Source organism: Macaca mulatta, chromosome 2 (genome assembly GCF_049350105.2).
Source record: "Macaca mulatta isolate MMU2019108-1 chromosome 2, T2T-MMU8v2.0, whole genome shotgun sequence".
Lineage (NCBI taxonomy): Eukaryota > Metazoa > Chordata > Mammalia > Primates > Cercopithecidae > Macaca > Macaca mulatta.
Window position 1 is genome coordinate 106,061,459 of NC_133407.1, and position 21,820 is coordinate 106,083,278.

The window sequence follows — 21,820 nt, forward strand, 5'->3', positions numbered from 1 at the left end:
TCAGCAGACCTGGCTTTCGCCCTCTGCTGAGAGGCCTCGGGCAAACAATCACCCTCTCTGAGCTGGTTTCCTTAGCTGAAAAAAAGGGATAATCGTTTCTGCCTCTAGAGCCTTGGCAGCCTCAGTGAATTCTATTTGGCCCTCAAGGCCCTGTGTGATCGGACCACTCCAGCCTCCCTGTCTCCGGCTCTTCCTCCAAGCCCCCAGCTAAGTTTCCATGCACCAACACTTGTTCTTCCCTCAGGGATCTGCAAGCCACATCCCCTCCCCGTTCCTCCATCTCTGCTCAGATGTCTAGCTCCCCGCAACTGGAGTGAGACTGCCACGGGGGACTGAATTGTAAATCCAGCCTCCTCGTTTTACAGATGGGCCAGGGGGAGACGGGGAGGTGGCGCTCTGCTCACCAGAGGGGCAGGATTTTGCTCATGTTACAGGCCAGTAGGCAGCAGAGGCCACCTGGACACTTTCCCTCAGGCAGCTGCCCTCACTGTCCAGCACAGAACAAAGTGACTTGCCTGCTGTGGCTTAGCTCTCCCTGGTTGGAAGTCCTGCTGCCCTGCAGGAGGTAAGCCCCAGCCTGGAGAAGCCACACTCCTAGGGAACATATTCCTTAGAGTCTAGGAGGGTCAGCAAGGCTAAGCCCCAGGGACTCTTCCTTCTCAGCCTGGATTCGCAGAAGCTCCTGGCCCCGCTGGTGGAGGAAGAGAAAGCAGGTGGCCTCAACCCACTATTTGTGCCCTACTTCTGGCATACCCTTCGGAAACATTCTGACCTCGTCTGGGCTGAGCACTGAGACCAAGGGTCTGACCATCCTTGGCTGGGGAGGGGTTGGGGGGCTACTGGGATGTTGAGAGAGGGTGCAGTGGGGGCAGCAGCACCTCCACTCCAGAGCCTGGAGGGTGCTGGGATGGGTGGGATGGGAGGTCCAAGGGAGGCAGGCCCAGCCCCTCCGCACTGGAGACCCTTCCTCCCTGGGAGTCAGCCGTCCCAGAAGTGGCTTCTGGCTCTGGCATCCTCCAGCTTGCCCCAGCCCCACAAGATGCTGTTGCTGCTGGTCTGAACACTGCACCTTGAGAACCACTGTGTTAGAGTGATAGACCTTTCAGTTAAGGACAGCATTTCCCAGCTTCCCTCTGCACCTGGCTATGCCCAACTGTCTGGGATCTGGCTGGTGGGATGAGAGCAGAAGTGACACATGCAACCGTAAAAGGTAAGGAGAAGTTTGTCTCCTTCCCTTCTCCCCTTCCTGCTGCTGATGGGAAAGCTCAGGCAGTCATTATAGACCAGGAGATGGAAGCTGCATGTTGAGAACAGTGGAGCCACAAAATAGAGGGAGCTTGGGTCCCCAAACCTCTGGCGAGGCTACTTCCTGCTTATATCAACTTGACCGCTGCAGGAGGCAGAAAGGGACTCCTCCCCTGCTTCAGCCACTGTGGCTTGGGCTGCCCCAGTAGACCAGCTGTGCCTCATGATCACTTTTAATGAATTCAGCTCAGGATAGAGGGCTGAGGGCTGGGGGTGGGGGTCCAGAGGAGGTGGTGGCTGGGGGCATTCAGCACTGCCACCTCATGCTGAGGGCTTACCGGTGGGAAGGCCAGGGCCACATGAGGCAGTGGAGCTCTGGGGCTCCTGCTTCTGAACAGGAGGCCCAGGGAAAAGGACACCCCGCAGCGGGGGCAGGCAGAGCTCCACCCTGATGGAGGCTCTGCCTCCCACACGCTCACACACTTGCTGACGGGCTAAACAGTGCAGCTGCCTGGCTCCTCTGTTAGCAGCAACACTGCCCCATCCGCTGCACTGAGACTCCTGCCCTGGCCCCTACCAGCTTTCGTCCTGGGGGCTGCTCTCTGGGAGGCCGATGCCTTCCCTGGCTCCAGGCGTATCTTCTCCAGATGTTGCTCCAGCACCACGGTGCGGTGTCGCTCCTCCTGCAGCTTCCTCTCTGACTCCAGGAGCTTGCTGTTGCTCTCCTCCACCCTGGTGATTAGAGAGGAGGGGATGCCACATGACCTGGTAGGCAGAGGCAGCCCCCACCCCACTTGCTCAGGCCCTTAGAGAGATGGGCACATCTTACATTGGTGGTGATGGGACCTCTTCATTTTCATTGCAGTAACACAGGAACATGCATTTAAACACCATACGGTTCTCTCCAAGGTTAAAATTTAAAAATTATCAGCCCACTCCCAGCCCCATCATTCCCAATTCCTGCTCTCCAAAAGCAATCACTTATAAAACTTCTAGCTGTTTCTTTTAACATTTACTGCCATATTTCTACAGACGCTTATGTTGCTATTTTTTAAAGGTTTAAATATAATCTTTTGACTTCCTGTCATGGAAAATGAGAATTTAGTTTTATTTTAGTACTCTCCCCCTACCAAACAGAATCACCTGTACACATTTTTGGATGAATTGATATTAGGTGGTGTATCAGTTTTCTATCACAGCTATAAGAAATTACCATACATTTAGCAGCTTAAAACAACACAAATTTATTATCTCACAGTTATGTAAGTCGGAAGTCTGGCAAGCTCACTGGGTTTCTCTGCTTCTGGTTTCACAAGCCAAAATCAAGGGGTTGGCTGACCTGGGCTCTTATCTGGAGGTTCCGGGGAAAATCCACTTTCAGGCCCATTCAGAGTGCTGAGGGAATCCAGTTCCAGGTAGTTGAAGGACTGAGGTCCCTGTTCCCTGCAGGCTGTTGGTCAATTTCAGCTTCTAGGAGCTACCTTGCCCCCTCCATCTTTAAAGCCAGCTAGATACCCTTATCACGCTTTGAATCTCTACCCTCTCTGACTTCCTCCACAGCATCTCTCTGAATAATCCCAGATGGAGATATTTCTCTGCTTTTAAGGGCTCAAAAGATTAGATTGAGCCCACCAGATAATCCAGGATAATCTTCCCATTTTAGGGTCCATAACAATAATCATATCTGCAAAATCTCTTTTTCATGTAACATAAAGCACTCACAGGCATAACAGCAGGGAGCAAAGGGCATAGACACCAAAAGCCTGTCTACATTAGGACAATTAGTCAGAGCCGTGATGCACAGTGTCACATGTCCTTTCTCATTTAATTGTTTGCTTTTCTTGGAGTTAGTGATTATCTTAAGCTTATCGTTTTTTTTTCTACATGCCTGTTATAAAGGTTATTTCACATGAAGCACTTGTCTAATCCCACTGGAGCTTGAGCTTAGGTCCTTCCTGTGGCTAGGTGTGTCATTTCAGACTTCTATGATACTAAAGGTTCAGTGAGGAAGCCGGAACTCCCTGAGATCTAACCCAAGCCAAGAGTTATATGCACACCTGCAAATTAGAGGGGCAGCCTTGAAACTGGAGGAAGTGATCTTTCCACCTTGGTGAAGGTCAAAAGGAACAGAATGGCAACAATTCTGAACAGTATACAACTACTAATAAAAAGCTGTATAGTAACACAGTACACAGCTACTAACACATATTTAAGCATATCCCTTGAGATTTTATTTGCAAAAGCAAAAACCCAAAACAACCTAAAGGCCCATCATCAGGGGACAAACAAATAAATGGTAACATATTCATACTATAGAACGTGATAGAATATGATAGAACTGTGCTGCCCAACACAGCGACTGCCAGGTTCATGTCCACATGTAGCTATTACAATAAAAGTTCAGGGGCTGGGCGTGGGGGCCCACATCTGTAATCCCAGCACTCTGGGAGGCCGAGGTGGGTGGATCACCTGAGGTCAGAAGTTCGAGACCAGCCTGGCCAACATGGTGAAACCCCATCTCTACTAAAAAATTTAAAAAAATTTTAAAAATTAGCTGGGTGTGGTGGCATGCTCCTGTAATCCCAGCTACTTTGGGAGGCTGAGGCAGGAGAATTGCTTGAACCAGGGAGGTGCCGGTTGCAGTGAGCTGAGATTGTGCCATTGTACTCCAGCTGGGCAACAAGAGCGAAACTCTATCTAAAAAAAAAAAAAAAAAAAAAAAAAAAAAAAATTAAAGTTCATGCCATGCATGATGGCTCACTCCTGTGCTTTGGGAGGGAGAGGTGGGTGGATCACTTGAGCCCAGGAGTTCAAGACCAGTCTAGACAACATGGCAAAACCCTATCTCTGCAAAAAAGTACAAAAATAAGCCTGGCATGGTGGCACGTGCTTGTAGTCCCAGTTACTTGGAAGGCTGAGGTAGGAGGATCACTTGAGCCTGGGAGGCAGAGGTTGCAGTGAGCCAAGATCGCACCACTGTACTCTGGCCTGGGCAACAGAGTGAGGCTCTGTCTCGACACAAAGAAAAAAAAATAAAGTTCATGAAAATTGTATAAAAATTCAGTTCCTCAGTCACACTAGTGATATTTCAAGTTCTTAAAAGCCACAAGTGGCTAATGGCAGCTGTATTGGTCAGTACAGATACTGAACAACTCCATCATCACAGAAAGTTCCACTGGTCAGTAGTGGAGTGCGTTAGTTATCGTGAGAGTGGGTTTCTGATGAAGGATAACTTTGTCCCCACTTCAAATCTCCCCATGTCATTTCCCTTCTGCCTTCCACCACGGGATGCTGCAAGAAGGCCCTTGTCAGATGCTGGCACCTTGATAATGGGCTGTCCAGCCTCCAGAGCTGTGAGAAATAAATTTATTTTCTTTATAAATTACTCAGTCTGTGGTATTCTGTTATAGAAACACAAAATGGACTAAGACACATCCTTAGACACAGCTGGGTAACATACCTGAACTCCAAGATAAGGAGAAAAATCTTATAACAACAGCACAGCTAACACTTTTTTTGAGTGCTTTCCACGTACTGACTACTGTGTTAAGGCACTGCATCAGCATTATTACGTTTAATTCTGTAAGTAACCAAGAGATGTACTAATATTACTTCAAGAAGACAGAAAATCTAAATTTGAAAAAAGGTTGTCAAAGATCTACCTCCAAAACAACACAAAAAATCAGGTCAAGCCAGGTTCTCAAGAAAGTTTTATCTAACCTCCAAGGAACCAATCATTCTTGCTATTCTGACAATTCCACAATATAGAAAAAATAGATGGCTTCCTATAAGTTTATAAAAAACTTGATTTCACAGTTAATAATAGGGTAAATGTATTAGTACTGCTGCATAACAAGTTACCACAAACGGTGACATAAAACAACACAAATTTTCCAAAAAACATAAAGAGCTCCTACAACTCAACAACAGGACAAACAACCCAATTAAAAAGTAGGCAAAAGACTTGTGTTTCTCCAAAGAAAATATACAAATGGCCAATAAGCACACAAATAGATGCTCAACATCATTAGCCATTAGGTAAAAGCAAATCCAAATCACAAAGAGGTATTATTTCAAACCTACTAGGATGGCTATAATTGAAAGAAAGGAAAATAATAAGTGTTGGTGAGGGTGTAGAGAAATTAGAACCCTTGTACACTGCTGGTGGGACCATAAAGTGGAAGAGTTTTGTGGAAAAGTTTGGTGGCTCCTCAAAAAGCTAACCATACGCCGGGTGCAGTGGCTCACGCCTGTAATCCAAGCACTTTGGGAGGCTGAGGCAGGCGGATCACGAAGTCAGGAGATCGAGACCATCCTGGCTAACACAGTGAAACCCCGTCTCTACTAAAAATGCAAAAAATTAGCCGGGCGTGGCATCGGGCGCCTGTAGTCCCAGCTACTTGGGAGGCTGAGGCAGGAGAATGGCGTGAATCCGGGAGGCAGAGCTTGCAGTGAGCCGAGATCGCGCCACTGCACTCCAGCCTGGGCGACTGAGTGAGACTCCGTCTCAAAAAAAAAAAAAAAAAAAAAGGAAAAAAAAAAAGCTAACCATAAAATTACCATATGATCAAACAATTCCACTTCTAGAATTGAAAACGAGGACTCAAACAGGTACTTGTACAGCAATGTTCTTGTAGCATTATTCACAATAGCCAAAAAGGTGGAAACAATTCACGTGTCCATCAACAGAAGAATGGATAGACAAAACGTGGTATATACACACAATAAAATATTATTCAGCCATAAAAAGGATTGAAGTTCTGACATATGCTACCATATGAATGAACCTTGGAAACACTGTGCCAAGTGAAATAAGCCAGACACAAAAGGGTAAATATTGTATGACTTCACTTATACAAAATATCTAGACTAGGCAAATTCATAGAAAAGAGGTTGTGGTGGCTCATGCATGTAATCCTGGCACTTTGGGAGGCTGAGGCGGGTGGATCACCTGAGGTCAGGAGTTCAAGACCAGCCTGGCCAACATGGCAAAACCCCATCTCTTCCAAAAATACAAAAATTAGCTGGGCGTGGTGGTGGGCGCCTGGAGTCCTATCTACTTGTGAGGCTGAGACAGGAGAATTGCTTGAATCCGGGAGGTGGAGCTTGCAGTGAGCCAAGATCACGCCGTTGCACTCTAGACGGGGTGACAGAGCGAGACTCTGTCTTAAAAAAAAAAGTAAAGAGGTTACTAGATGCTGGGCTTGCGGGGTGCGATATGAGAAGCTATTGCTTAATAGTAATAGAGTTTCTGTTTGTGGTTATGAAAAGTTTGGAAATAGTGATAATAGTTGCACAGTATTGTTAATGTAATTAATGCCACTGAATTGTACACTTTTAATGGTTAAAATGACAAATGTTTGGTGTATATAGTTTACCACAATTAAAACATACATACACCACACAGATTTATTATTTCACAGTTTCTGTAGGTTAGAAGTGCAAGGTTGGCTTAGCTAATTTGTCAGTGTCTTACGTTGCTGAAGTCAAGGTGTCAGAAGGAGTAGCTATCTGATCTGAGGCATGGGATCATTTTCCAAGCTCAATCAGGTTGTTAGCAGAAGTTAGTCCCCTATATTTGTAGGACTGTGGTCTCCATTTTCTTGCTGGCTAATGACTTGGGTGGCTGTCAGCTCCTAGATTTTTCTCCTTATTCTAGAGTTCAGGTATGTTACCCAGCTGGGCCTAAAGGTGTGTCTTCGTCCATTTTGTGTTGCTATGACATAATCCACAATCATCCACCGCCGTGTTGTTCTCTCCAAAGCGTAGTGGTTTTGTCAGAGGCGTTAGAACCAGAGCAACTCCATCTTAAAGAGGAGCTGGGTGAAATAAGGCTGAAACCTACTGGGCTGCATTCCCAGAGGGTTAAGGCATTCTAAGTCACAGGATTGAGATAGGAGGTCAGCACAAGATACAGGTCATAAAGACCCTGCTGATAAAACAGGTTACAGTAAAAAAGTTGGTCCAAACCCACCAAAACCAAGATGATGATGAAAGTGACCTCTGGCTGTCCTCACTGCTACACTCCCACCAGTGCCATGACAGTTGACAGGTGCCATGGCAATGTCAGGAATTTACCCTGTATGGTCTAGAAAGGGGAAGCATAAATAATCCACCCCTTGTTTAGCAAATCATCAAGAAATAACCATAAAAACGGGTAACCAGCAGCCCTGGGGACTGCTGTGCCTGTTGAGTAGCCATTCTTTTATTCCTTTACTTTCTTAATAAACTTGCCTTTGCTTTGCGCTGTGGACTTGCCCTGAATTCTTTCTTGCACACGATCCGAGAACCCTCTCTTTGGTCTGGATCAGGACCCCTTTCCTGTAACATCTTTCTGGTGGCCACTGAAGGGACTAAAGTGAGGAAACCGCCACCTCAAAGGTTAACTTTGGGTAAGTGTTGGGTTCCTGTAACATCTTCCTGGTGACTACGGAAGCAACTATAGTGAGGAAACTCCTGACCCAAAGGCTAACTTTAGGTAAGTGGTGGGATCCAGTAACATCTTTCTAGTGAACCACAGAAAGGAGAACACTGAGGAGAACCCCCAACCCAAAGGAAATAGACTTCAGCATTGATTGGACGACTTTGGGTAAGTGGGGTGCATTAACCTGGGTAAAGGATGGGATTGGGTTAGAGGCCCAACTTAGGGGAGTTAAGAGTCTCTCCTAAGACAAAGTGGGTTAGAGGCCCCTCTTAGTAAAAAAACAAAGACGCTTGACTGACCTTGGGTTAGAGGCCCAACTTAGGAGGGTTAGAGTCCCTTCTAAGCTGTAGGGGGTGAGCGGCCCCTCTCAGTAAAGTTCCTCTGGGTAAAGTCCCTTTCAGCTAAAAATGAGTTTGGCACTATGGGATGTTAACTGCTATTCTCTTTGGGTTAATCTGTCTTGCACTCTTTGCAGATGGCTGTGGGTGACAAGATTAGGCACGTACAGGACTGTGGGACATGGGGAGCTTTTTCTTCCCTAAAAGGGAAAGCTAAGAGCTGATGGGACTGCTGGAAAAGATCCCTTCACTACTGACAAGCAGCCGCCTGAACTTTTCAGTGTCGCTGCAATGGGTGGGTCTTTCTCTGGCCTCTCTTCCCCACTCTGCCTCAGGCAATGCTTTCCTCTTTCTCTCTCTGTGCAGATTGGTAAAAGTCATTGTTTATCTCCTGTAAAGTTTTAATTAATCGGAAAAAGGATTTGTGAGGCTAGTCTTAAGCTGCAGCGAATCTGGTGTGCTTTATGTGTTTTTCTGTATTGTTCCGTCATAAGGAGGGGTACCGTATGATGGAACACAGGTTTAGGACACCCATAAACCTGCTTTTCAAGACGGCCCAGCAAACTGGTCAGTTACAAACTTTGCTGCAGATCCCTGAAAAAACTGGATGAGGTTTCCTTCTTGTCTTGTAAATCCTTGGGAGCTTGACCTTGTAACCATGTGGCTATGCTTTCTCTTTTCACAATGGCAGCCTGGGTTCAGGGTTCAATTTCCAGCTCAGGGGATGAGTCTTTTATCTTCTGTCTGTATTTATATGTATTGTTTGTGTGATGTTTATACATGAAAGAGCTTTAACTAATTGGTTTGAAAATAATAAGAGCTTAAATATTTTATCAGAAAAGTAAAAAACATAATGTCTTTTACTTCATATGACTTAAGTAATTTTGGGGAAATAAAAAATTTTAAAGATTATTGGTAAAATAAAAATATCTTCAAAAATGTAAACATTTAGTCTAAATTATGCAGGTCAGATATTACATTTACTAAATTCTTTAGGATCATAAATTGCTTCTTTGACTTTTGAAAATTGTTCAATTTACCTACTTTGGAGCATTAGATTCTACATAAGGCCTGGGGACATGTGGAATTAGCCATGCCCCCTAGCTATGCAAAGATGGTTATAAAGAAAAGAGATTTTATGTAAGAAAGGATGTTGCATGGTAAATTCTTGTCTTAAAGTAAAATGACTACTTGCTTAAAAAAAGGAAATTTGGCCTGCGCGGTGGCTCAAGCCTGTAATCCCAGCACTTTGGGAGGCCGAGACGGGCGGATCATGAGGTCAGGAGTTCGAGACCATCCTGGCTAACACGGTGAAACCCCGTCTCTACTAAAAAATACAAAAAACTAGCTGGGCGAGGTGGCAGGCGCCTGTAGTCCCGGCTACTCGGGAGGCTGAGGCAGGAGAATGGCGTAAAAACCCGGGAGGCAGAGCTTGCAGTGAGCTGAGATCCGGCCACTGCACTCCAGCCTGGGCGACACAGTGAGACTCCGTCTCAAAAAAAAAAAAAAAAAGGAAATTTATGCAAGAAATGTTGTATAATTTGAAGCTTGTTAGGCCTCCTAAATGCTTCGTAAAATGCCATTATGACTCCTAACTGTATGACTTACCTGCTTTACAGCTAGGTTAAGGCCTGGGACACATTAGAAGTTAGACGCTAGAAAGAGTCAGACCTTATCTGCACTTCTGTTTGCTGTCCTAGGCTCCATACTAGTACATAATTAAAATCCCAAACTTACCAAGGTTTTCACCAAAAGTAAAAGTTGCTAAGAGTTGCCACTGTAACATGTAACTGAGACTACTGAAGAAACAGTTTTACATGCAAGGTGTGTAAAGAAAGTGAAATGTGTTTTTGGTGAAAAATTATAAGAAGTCATGGGAATGTGGATTTTTCTTGCCTAGATTAAAGGTTAAAGGATTGTTTTAAGTTAGAATAAAACTAAAGGTTTAAGCAAATGGTGGAAGGTTTGTGAAAAGTTAATTGTAAAAGAAATTCTGTGTGTGAACATATTGACTAAAGTTAAAGGAGTATTATTCAGTTTTTCCATCAATTAAACATTGGAATAAAAGCACAACAGGTTTTTTCTTAGAGCAAAAACCTGCCTATGATCTCTTTAACAAAAACTTGTAAAGGGTTATACAAAGTTTGTAAGAATCTTACCTTATGGTGAAACTGATTAAGATTAAATAAATTTATCTATAAGGTTTTATTAAGAATTGGATTTGACATCAATAATGCACTAATGCAACAGTAAGATTTGGCTTATTTGGTATAAAAATCATATAGAAAGCATTGTCAAATATGAAATAGTGCTTGGCTTTCTTTGGACAATATTTGTATAAATGTGTTACAGGTATATGTTCCAAAATTATTTTTAAAACTCCTATAATTCTGATAGGACTTAATGTATGTTATTGATAATTATTACATAAAATCATGTGTGCCACAGAGGTAACCAAAATTTCCTAGTCAATTGTGCGTTTAATAGTCGCTGTCCTAAGACTTTTTATCATCTACAATTGTTTTCTTGTTTTAATCATCTTTAGAAGGTGGTTTATAATCAACTACAGGATTTTGACAGATGTTCTTAAATGCAAGTTTCTGATAACTTTGGAAATTGCAACATTAGAATAGAGGAAAAAACTTTCAGGACTTGTGGAGAGCTGAAATGTTCCTGAATATCAAACAGAAGTTAACTGCATGTACTAAACTGTAGAAGTCTAAAGTTATCTTTCTAATTTTGTTTAAAATGTTGCTGATCCTTTGCTTTGTTTTTCAGAGTCAAGGAAACTTTTCAGCTGTTTACAGCTTTTAACAATTGAGTAAAGTATACTCCTGTGAACAAAATTTGGAACATATTTGTTTCTATCTACCTGATTTCTCCAGAATTTGGAAACTATGTGTGAGTATTCTTAACTTATGGCAATGCAGTTATTTGCATAAGTGCAATATGAATCTGTTTTCTTTTGCAAGAGGACACAATTGGAGAAATTGGTTATTTTACCAAAACTTTGATTGGAATGGTGTGCTTTCCTTTAAGGAGTCAAATTTGACTCATAGAGCCAATAAAAACCCCTTGGGCAACTGACCTTGTTTATTCCTGTGAACCAACCAGTGATCTCCGACTGCTGCTCAGAAGAAACACGAGAGATGGGTCATGTAAAAATCTGGATCAGTATTCTAATTCTGGGCATGTATTGGAATTGGCTAGCAACCCCATATCAGCTTGGTTCCAACAGTTGGCCAGTTCATGGAAAGCATTCTACTTTAGTTTACTTGAGATAATTTTACTTATCTTGCTTTACTGTTGTGGAATATATTGCTGTTGTACTCTTTGTAGAGGAATGCAGGATGAGCTTACTGAATGTTTTCTTAAATTGAACACTTATTAATCTTCCAGATACTACATTTTGTTGGACTCAAGAGTTATGAATGGCCCTCACCATACTGATGCTTTCTGACTGAGCTCCTCACTACCCTGAACACAAGAGGGAGGAATATCATCGCCCCATTCAGCCTGGAGAAGTTACAAAAGATGGATCTTCATCCCTCTGCAACCCTAAGGATTAAAAGGGATGGGGGAAATGTCAGAGGCATTTGAACCAGAGCAACTCCATCTTAAAGAGGAGCTGGATAAAATAAGGCTGAAACCTGCTGGGCTGCATTCCCAGAGGGTTAAGGCATTCTAAGTCACAGGATGAGATAGGAAGTTGGCACAAGATACAGGTCATAAAGACCCTGCTGATAAAACAGTTTGCAGTAAAGAAGCTGGCCAAAACCCACCAAAACCAAGATGGCAATGAGACTGACCTTTGGTTGTCCTCACTGCTACACTCCCACCAGCACCATGACAGTTTACAGATGCCATGGCAACGTCAGGAAGTTACCCTATATGGTCTAGAAAGGGGAGGCATGAATAATCCACCTCTTGTTTAGCATAACCATAAAAATGGACAACCAGCAGCCCTGGGGACTGCTGTGCCTGTGGAGTAGCCATTCTTTTATTCCTTTACTTTCTTTTTTTTTTTTTTTTTTTTTTTTGAGATGGCGTCTCGCTCTGTCACCCAGGCTGGAGTGCAGTGGCAGGATCTCAGCTCACTGCAAGCTCCACCTCCTGGGTTCATGCCATTCTCCTGCCTCAGCCTCCTGAGTAGCTGGGCCTACAGGCGCCCGCCACTACGCCTGGCTAATTTTTTTGTATTTTTAGTAGAGATGGGGTTTCACCAAGTTAGCCAGGATGGTCTCGATCTCCTGACCTTGTGATTCGTCCGTCTTGGCCTCCCAAAGTGCTGGGATTACAGGCATGAGCCACCGCACCCGGCCTATTCCTTTACTTTCTTAATAAACTTGCTTTTGCTTTGTGCTGTGGACTCGCCCTGAATTCTTTCTTGAATGAGATCCAAGAACCCTCTCTTGGGGTCTGGATCAAAACCCCCTTTCCTGTAACAGTTTGCAGGAGAATGTCTTCAAGGCCAGTAAGAAAATGATGCTTCCACTCTGGCTTCCTCTGTCTCTGACTGCTAGACTCAGACTAAAAGGACTCATATGATTAGGTCAGGCCCACTCAGAGAGTCTCCTGTTTGATTAACTCAAAGTCATCTGATGAGTAACCTTACATAGCTCTGCAAAATCCCCTTTGCCATGTAAGTTAACATAATTGTGGCAATAATATCCTACCATATTCACAGGTTCTGCCCACGCTCAAGGGATGAGAAGTTTATAAAGCATGTATATCGGGGGTGGGAATGTTAGAATTCTGCCTACCACGGTAAAAATAGAGGAAAAAAGAAAGAAAATTAAATTCAATGGTATTGTAAGAGAGTAACACAACATAGTTCCAAGAACACTAGCGCTGTAAGATTCAACATCGGAATTAGGTTAAAGGAGAAAATCATGTAATCCTTCCGATAGATACTGAAGAAGCATTGGTAAAATCAGTAGCTATTCCTGATTTTAAAAACTCAAAGTAAAATGAGAATAGAAGGAAACAACACAATAAAGTATTTTAAAATCAGAAACTAATAACCCATCAATAGAAGAATGGCAAATAAATAATAGTGGATTATACAATAAAATATTCTGTAACCATAAAAGGAATATGTACTGACATGAGAATGCAATATACTAAGTAAAATAAGTAGCAGAAGATTATGCATAATATATAATCTAATTTAAACATTTATAACAAATTAAACATTTAAAAACAAATAAATACAAGGATAATATAATTCAGCCACTGGACTGAAAACAAAAAGGAATATGCAGCAGCTATTGACTCAACTGTGGGGGAGGGGTTTCACTTTTCTGTTATGAATTTCAGCAATGTACACATTTTGTTTAACTCCATTTATAATAGAGGAAATAATAAACCAACAGCAAAACATCATATAAAATAGCAAATCGCATTGTGAATTCCCACGAAATTTTAGGAATAAGCAGTCTCTTGATTTCTGTCCTTCTCCCCCATAATGTGCCTTCCATATCTCAATAAATGTGATCCTCGCTCATGCAGTTGCTTAGCCCAGATACCTGGGGGTCACTCTTGCCTTCTCTTTCTTCCTCATCTTCAGCTTCCAATCTATCAGCAGCCTCTACAGCTTTTCCTGCAAATATGCACCAAAACCAGCTCTTTCTTCGTCCTCCACCCCTCTCCAGACCTGAGGCTGCTCCTCCTGCCTGGGATCTACAGATGTCTGTCAGCTTCAAGACCTTTAGGACCCTTCGGTATTCTGATTATTCTCTTTTGACCAATCGCTGGTCTCACTGATTTTCTTCAATTGTTAACGGGCCTAACTCAGCTAGATCCTAATTTGTCAATGTCTCTGACTACGATTCTAATAGTTCTCCAAACTCATGTGCATCAATCTCATAAAATTCCAAGTATTTTGAAAGGTTTACCTTTTTGCTTCATAATTGATTTTCATTGTATTTCAAGAGTCTGACCAAAGTGACCCAATGCCAATGTGAAGTGAAGAATATTAAATAGTCAAATGATGAGTGTTTTTATGTTAAAAATTTTGCTTTCATAGGGTCTGTAACTGTGGGGATGCTGGTAAAAAATACTCGGATAAGGAGGTTTCCCCCTACCTAAGAATCCTAAGAATGAATTTAGCACAGTGACACAAAATCTTCATGAAGACAAACATACATAATATTACACATTATATACATAATACCATTTATATAATACTAAAGTGTTCTTTCATAAGTCAAATAAAAATATAAACAACTCTAAAACACGTGCAACAGCATGAATAGGTAGTTAAAAGAAAAAAACGTAAAAGTTATGTGGAAAAGAGAGTATACTTATTCTCACTTTTGGTCATAGCAAAGCAGATCAAAACAAGGAGATCTTAGCACTCCTTTGTTAGCTTGGCAAAAAATGTTAAAGATTAATAAAACTTAGTAACTATGAGGGTATGGGGAAAAATAGTTCACATTACTGGTAAGAATGTAAATTGATTCTTTTAAAAGTCAATTTGTCATGATTTGTGAACATTTTAAATGTGCGTATTCTTTGATTCAGCCATTTCATTTTTAGGAATTTGTGATACAGATATACTCCCATAAAAATGTAAAGATGCATTTAATGTGAGTCTATACAAATACAAAAATTAGCCGGGCATGTTGGCATGTGCCTGTGATCCCAGCTACTCCAGAGGCTGAGGTGGGAGGATCACTGGAGAACAAGAAGTCGAGGCTGCAGTGCTCTGTGATCACACTACTGCACTCCAGCCTGGGTGACAGAGTGAGACCCTGTCTCAAAAAAAAAGGACTAAGATAATATCCATCTACAAGTTCAGGAAAGTAGTAAGGAAGCCTGTAGTCTATCAGGGCCTTGGGAAATGGGGAGGAGGGGAGGAAGCACCAATTATGTGAAACTGAAACACAAGGGCAGCATTCATGTGTTCAGGAAATCTACACCAATAAATTAGCATAAAGTACCAATCAGAGACCACTGAAACCCTAAAAGCTTCACAGAAACAAACGCAGAACACCTCCACAGAAACATTGTCATAACCTAAGAACTCCTACAAGAAAAAAAGCCCCACTGAAGATAAGCTCATAAAAATCACAAAAATCGAAACCACACAAGGAAATAATTTCCTACAAGGGGAGAGCCGACAGACACTACTTAGGATCCTAAGTAATGAAGATAGTAGAAAACTCTAAGGGAATAAGTTCAAAATTATTAAAAGGAGAAAGGCAAAAATCGTAATGAAAGAACAAATGCTATAAGAAAGAGAACAGGAGGGTTTTTTTGTGTTGTTGTTTTGTTTTTGAGACAGAGGTGTTTTGCTCTTTTTACCCAGGCTGGAATGCAATAGTGTGATCTCGGCTCACTGCAACCTCCACCTCCCGGGTTCAAGCAATTCTGCTTCAGCCTCCCGAGTAGGTGGGATTACAGGTGCCTGCCACCACGTCTGCTAATTTTTGGATTTTTAGTAGAGATGGGGTTTCACCACGTTGGCCAGGGTGGTCTTGAACTCCTGACCTCAGGTGATCCACCCAACTCGGCCTCCCAAAGTGCTGGGATTACAGGCATGAGCCACTGCACCCGGCCGAGAACAGGAGCTTTTACCGAAAAATACAGTTATCAAAATAGGTTTCATGGTAGATGAAGCACAACCGAAGATATTTAGTGATCTAGAAGACTAATTTGAAGAAGTCACCCAGAATTCAGCCCAAAATAGTAAGGGTAAAGAGCTGTGGAGGAAAGAATAAGAAAGTCTAACATATACTGACTAGGAATTTTAGATTAAAAGAATAGGGAGAATGGGGAAGAGGCAATATATGGATAGCAGTCCTTATAAAGTCCTTGGATTGAAAAAGAACACTAACTTCTGAGTAGAAAAAAATTACATATTACATATTTACATATATTTACATATGTATACTTTACACATACATATATACAAAAATACACACACATATTTACATGTATATGTAAATATACATATTTACATATATGTAAAGTCACACATATATACATATATGTAAATATATGGGCATATTACATATACATGTATATATACACACACACCTAGACACATCACAATGAAATTTCAGAGCGTCAAAGACGCTCTAACAAGCATCGGAGAGAAAGGACAAATCTATTAAGGAATGACAATAAAACTGATAGCAGATTTCTTTTTCGCAATAGTAGATGATAAAAAACAATGGGATAGCCTCAAAGTGCTGAGAAAAAATATCCATCTATTTAGAATTCTATGCCCAAATTTATCTTAAATTGTCATTCAAGATAGGCAAAATAAAGACATTTAACAATAAACAGGCCAGGCATGATGGCTCACACCTGTAATCCCAGCACTTTGAGAGGCTGAGGCAGGCGGATCACCTGAGGTTAGGAGTTCAAAACCAGCCTGGCCAACATGGCGAAACCCCATCTCTACTAAAAATACAAAAATTAGCTGGGCATGGTGGCTCACGCCTATAATCCCAGCTACTCAGGAGGCTGAGGCACTAGAATCACTTGAACCTGGGAGACGGAGGTTGCAGTAAGCTGAGATCATGTCACTGCACTCCAGCCTGGGTGAGAGAGAAAGACTCGGTCTCAGAAAAAGAAAAGAAAAATAAATAAATAAAATAAAATAAAAATAAACAAATACTCAGAGAGTTTACTATTTACATGGCCTCACTGAACTAAAGGGCATCTCAGTAAGAAGGAAAGCAAACCTAGAAGGAAGACTGAGATACAAGAAGTAACAGTGAGTGAAGACATTGTCAAACATGTTGGCAAAAGGAAACGAATATTGACTATTCAATATTCAAGACTTACTTCGGAGGGTTTAATTTCAGGGTTTAAAAAAAGAATGTGGAAGAGAAATATTAGGAAACAGTAACATGAAAGGCACAAATGGAGAAGTCAAAGTTAAAACATTCTAAATGGATTCTTTTGCTTAAAGTGATAGTAGCAAAACCAACTAACTTTAGATTGGTGGGTTTTATGTTAAAAGTTAAGGGTGGCCACTAAAAGAACAGAGATAGAATGTCTAACTTCCAAACTTGTAAAGAAGTCAGAGAAATAAAACTTGATCAGTCCAATAAGGAAAGAAAGGAGAAAAAAGGAACACAGAAAAATCATGGCAAATAGAAAATATTAATTAAGGTGATTAAATATTACCAAAATCAAAATGGGTTAAACGATACTGTTCAACCACAGAAACTTCCAGATTAAATTTAAGAACCAAGCCGACTACGTGCTTTTTAAATAAGAGACCTATTTAGTGACTTTTGTCATGGTGAACTAACCAGACTAGCAACTCCTATTGTAAGTAACTAGAAAAATGGATAAAATGTAAGAACGAACTTGTTTTCAGACAATGGACAACAGGGAGACACACACTGGATACAAGATTTGAGCAGACACACACTGGATACAAGACTTGAGGAAAGGAAGGACTTGAGATCTCCCACAGCCCTGGCTTTCTGCCTGAGGCACTTTCCACTGCAGTGTGGGGTGGGGGCAGGCAGGCAGGGCACCGCAGTCTCGCTGGGATGAGCACACAGGATTAGGGAACTGGGTGGGGGAGGGGAACTGAGGCAGCTGGAAATTGTAGGGCAGAGTAGAGGAGAAGGGAAGCCAGGCAGAGAAAGACCTCCCTGGTACAAGACTGGGACAGATGCTGTAGATAAAGAAAGGAGTAGATATTGAGAATCTCTGAGAAAGGAAGGCCCTGTACTTTGGGATATTTAAAACATTAGTTAAAACATTTAGTTTTAATTTAAAATGGTTAATTTGGTTTAATTGGCCAATCATCAGTTTTGACCAATTTAGTTATAACTAAATGGTTTTAGTTTAAAACATTTAGTTTTAAACCAAAGAGATTTGAGAGAATTGAGTGCAGAACATGCTTGGGTTCCCTTTTCTTCTTACAGCCCAGGGAGTTAGCAATAACCTCAACGAAAAAAGGCGACAGGTCTTGGTTGATGGGCCTGGCACAGCCTCACAGAGCCCCCAACACCCCAGAATGACACAGAGTCCAGGAGGAACCCAAGGACCCAAAAAGGGCCAGCATATTCTCAGACAGAGAGTTGCATGTACGTGACTGGCATGAGTACCTCTTTACAATTCATACCCAGGTGCCTTGCTTGCCTCACCCCAATCCCAGCCCTGCGTGAAGAGGCCCTGGAAATGAGATCTCACATGGAGACAGAAGCCACATGGAGGAGAACTGAGGCATCCCTGCTGAAGTGCCAGCTGCATGAGACCAGTGAGTGACCCCCAGTTGACATTATGTGGAGCAGAATTACCCAGCCAAGCCACAGAATCGTGAGAAAGCACAAACCATTGTGTTTGAAGCCACTAGGTTTGGGATGGTTTGTTATGCAGCAATAGCTAACTGAGTCACCTTTTTCACACACCCCCAAACTCAGATGTAACTCAAGAGAAATGAGAGAGAAAGCCTGCACTGAGTATGTTTCTACTATTTGATAAAGACTTGTACTATCCATTATATTCCAATTATAGAAAAAGAATGAATGTTGCTTTCCTCATATACTTGAGTATGTCTGAAATTCACATCTTCCCTGTACTACAGGAAAGCAAAGCTGACTACTCACTATTTAAGTAGCAGGCATCCTTTGTTTTGTCCTTCCCTGCACCCCTAGCTCCTTCTTTTGCTCTCAGTACCCCCGTTTTCCCTTTGGCAAACTACCCTTCCTGCATTCTGTGAGCACCCGGAGGAACTTCAGTCAGAGTGCCCTCACGTGTGGGGTGGACACCGGCACAGCATTGGCCAGTTCAACCTTCTCTCCCAGAACCCACAGGCACAAGAGCTAAAAGTCATTTGGCCGTGCCATTTCCGTGGCCCAGGGAACTGCCCAGGGTTTCCTGCTACTCAAGATGCCTGCACCTTCCCAGACTCCTCTCCTGCTCTCTGCAGTGGAGTCTGCTAGTACCTTCCAAAAATCTGCCTTTCACTGAATTCAGCCAGAATTAGTTTCCATTGCCTGTCATCAAAGAGCCCTGACTGATACATGATACGGCCTGTTAGGGCAGAAACTCACTGGTGTGCTTAATATTTTTCAGTGTGGAGGTCACATGGTTGAGCCATGTGTTGGCCTGGACACCTGCAATTCTTGCCAAAAGGATCATTTGAGCGAGGAGCACTGATTTATCTGAATGGAAGTCTGTCAACAACCCTTTAGAGAAAACCGTATCTCCTGGTCCGGTGCCCCAGGCCTCGTGCTTCCCTCCCTGCCTCCCCAGCTATCAACGCCTCTCTTGCTCTTTGCGATTCCACATGTCAGTCTAGCTTGTTTTCTTCCCACCAAACCCTCTAGCAGCACCAAGCACAGTGCCAGGCTCATCACAGATTTTAATTATTGATGGATTGAGTTGACTGATTTACTCCTGGGTGTTTCTCTCCTGAGATTCCCACCAATGCCCACGTGCCATACAACAGTCCCATTGGGTGCGTGTAGAATGGGGCTGTTCCTAAGGGCAAAACACAGTGTGATGACAGGGCCCCAAGGTTGTGTGGTATTTGGATGGGCACATGATTTGTGGCTGGGAATGCCCTGGACCAACACTGGGAGCTGAGCTCTCAGGTGAAGGGGACCCAGTCATAAATGAGGCCTGGCCCCAGTCCCCACCCCATGCAGGCCCATGGGAGAGATCCCTGGGTGCCATGTGTTACCGTTTCTGCAGGACAGTGACAAACTCGGTGAGCCGGTCACGCTCCACCTCGGCAGCCTGCCAGAGGGCCTTGATCTCTGTCACTTGTGCCTGCCAGCCTTTTTGTTCTGGGGAGTCCGAGAACCTGAGACCAGGGTGGAGGGCAGAGGACAGAGGTCATCCGAGGCCTAGAAATAACACTTATCCCTGTGATGGTGGGAGAGACTAGAAGGACATTCAGGGCGAATGTCAACCAGAGCAATGGAAGCAAGCCCAGTCCCTCTAGGTCCTCCCCTGCTGGCTTCTTTGCCCGCCATTCCTGGTCCTGCTGAAGTCCCTAGACTCCAAAGCTGAACCTACCAAAACTAGAGTTACGCTGGTACCTCTGTCCATCTAAGACCTCTGGGGGCCTGGAATTAGTCTTGTGCTATGGCAGGTGGCTCTTGGGGACCTGAGGTGCCTTGGATACCTGTGTGGCCTTTGGGGCCTGGCTGCCCTACCCAGTGTCAGGTGTGCCCAGTCTCTGTGTCCCTGCCAGTCTCTCCCAGCCCTCCTGCATCTTCTGGCTTGATCCCCAAGCCCAGCCCACTTTCCTGGAGCCTAGGCATTTGGCTTTGCAGCTTGTTCAATTGTCTCCAGCCCTAAGTCAACCCATCACTGCTTCCCTCTTACCACTGGGCCTGCCTACCAACCCCTTACCTGCTGGCTGGAGCCAGGACAGAAGGTAAACTCTGCCCCCCAACTTCAACCCCCCCAGAGCCCACATGTGCGTTCCAAGTTGCTCTCCGCTGTGCCCCCACTTTTCCCAGTGAGACCCTGAGCTTACTTTTCTAGCAGTACAGGGCATAGGGAAGGTTGCAGAGCTGGGCAGTGTACTGAGAACTGGGCTGGGGCATGTGATTCTGAGGGCTGACTCCTCTGTGGTCTTGGGCAGGTCTCTTCCTCTCTCTTGGTCCCAGTTCCCCCACTAAACATTGAGAGGGGTGGTTGAGATGGGCTCCGAGAACTGCAGACCCCTCCGTGACTCCTAAATATGCTCTAAGGCCTTGCTACTACAAGTGGTCTCTGAGTCGGTGGCTCTGGCATCTCCTAGCAGCTTGTTAGAAATGCAGAATCCCAGGCAGTACCCCAGACCTGCTGAATCAGAACCCGCACTTGACCTGGCTGATCCGCAGGGGCTCTGTGTGTGCACTGCAGTTTGGAAAGCCCCATTCATCTCCCCAGTTCTACAATGTGGGCAGAGGAGGAGCAGGAGCAAAGGGCCGATTCTTCACTCTGCCCTCATCTCAGGCACCACACCAGAGTCACCTGAAGGGAGTGGGTTCAAACCACGCCAGCCCGAATAGACATACTCTCTGGGATCACTCTGCTGGCTGGAGCCAGGACATTCTGTGAATTCCTGCCTGTGAATTTCTGTTCCTGTCACCTGTGGTAGGGGACTGTAAGCTCCATGAGGGTAGGGCCCACGCATTTGTGTGTTGTGGAAGAAACAAGCCTGAGAACCAGCAGTCTGGGCAGCCAAGGCACACAGCAGCTCCTGTATCTCTGTGTGGCGCAGAGGTCACAGCCACACAGGCCTGGAAGGGACTCTAAAGGGTCATCTTGTCCATCTTCCTGCTCTCATTACTGTGACTAAAACCTCAGAGAAACAGAGCCTGCCCATTCTCCCTGTGCTGTGACAAGGCCTCCCACCCTCAGGAGTGTGGCACATGCCTGTGGCTCAATGTCAGCCCACTCTCCCCAAGTGCCTTTGTGACCCCAGTCTGATGGGTGGGGCAGCTTTGGCCCACAGATGCTATGCTGCCAAGTGTCAGCAGCATGCTGTCCCCCACTTTTGGGGGATAGCAGCCCAGAGAAGGACCAGTTTGCCTGGAGCCACAGAGATGAGGGACTGGGGCCACTAGGAGGCCTTGCCTGGAACCTGAGCTGACCTGCCTGAGGGGTCAGGGAGGGGAGTGCTGACAGCAGGAGCATGGCTCCAGTGGACAGTGGGCAGGGCTCGGGACAGGGCTTAGAGGCAGGACAATGCTGTCCTTTGTCTATGGGCTGGCAATAGGAACAAAGGGCCCATTTACACCCTCTGGCTTGATTCTATCAACAAAGGGGGGCCCGAAGGCTGAGGGGATATCAGTGGGAAACCATATCATGTGAAATTCTCCCCTTAGAGGCTGAT

At 44.1% G+C, this 21,820-nt stretch overlaps 1 protein-coding gene across 5 annotated transcripts in view; it reads right to left on the bottom strand.

The window, feature by feature from the left end:
* CCDC13 (coiled-coil domain containing 13) overlaps positions 1-21,820 on the bottom strand; it is a 69,101-nt gene that overhangs the window by 7,309 nt on the left and 39,972 nt on the right. For all 5 annotated transcript variants that reach the window (XM_015131236.3, XM_077992244.1, XM_015131234.3 and 2 more), the window contains 2 exons: positions 19,670-19,792; positions 1,823-1,977 (listed from right to left, as the gene is read on the bottom strand). In XM_015131236.3, the coding sequence (XP_014986722.3) occupies positions 1,823-1,977; positions 19,670-19,792 (278 nt within the window). The remainder of the gene's footprint in view (positions 1-1,822; positions 1,978-19,669; positions 19,793-21,820) is intronic.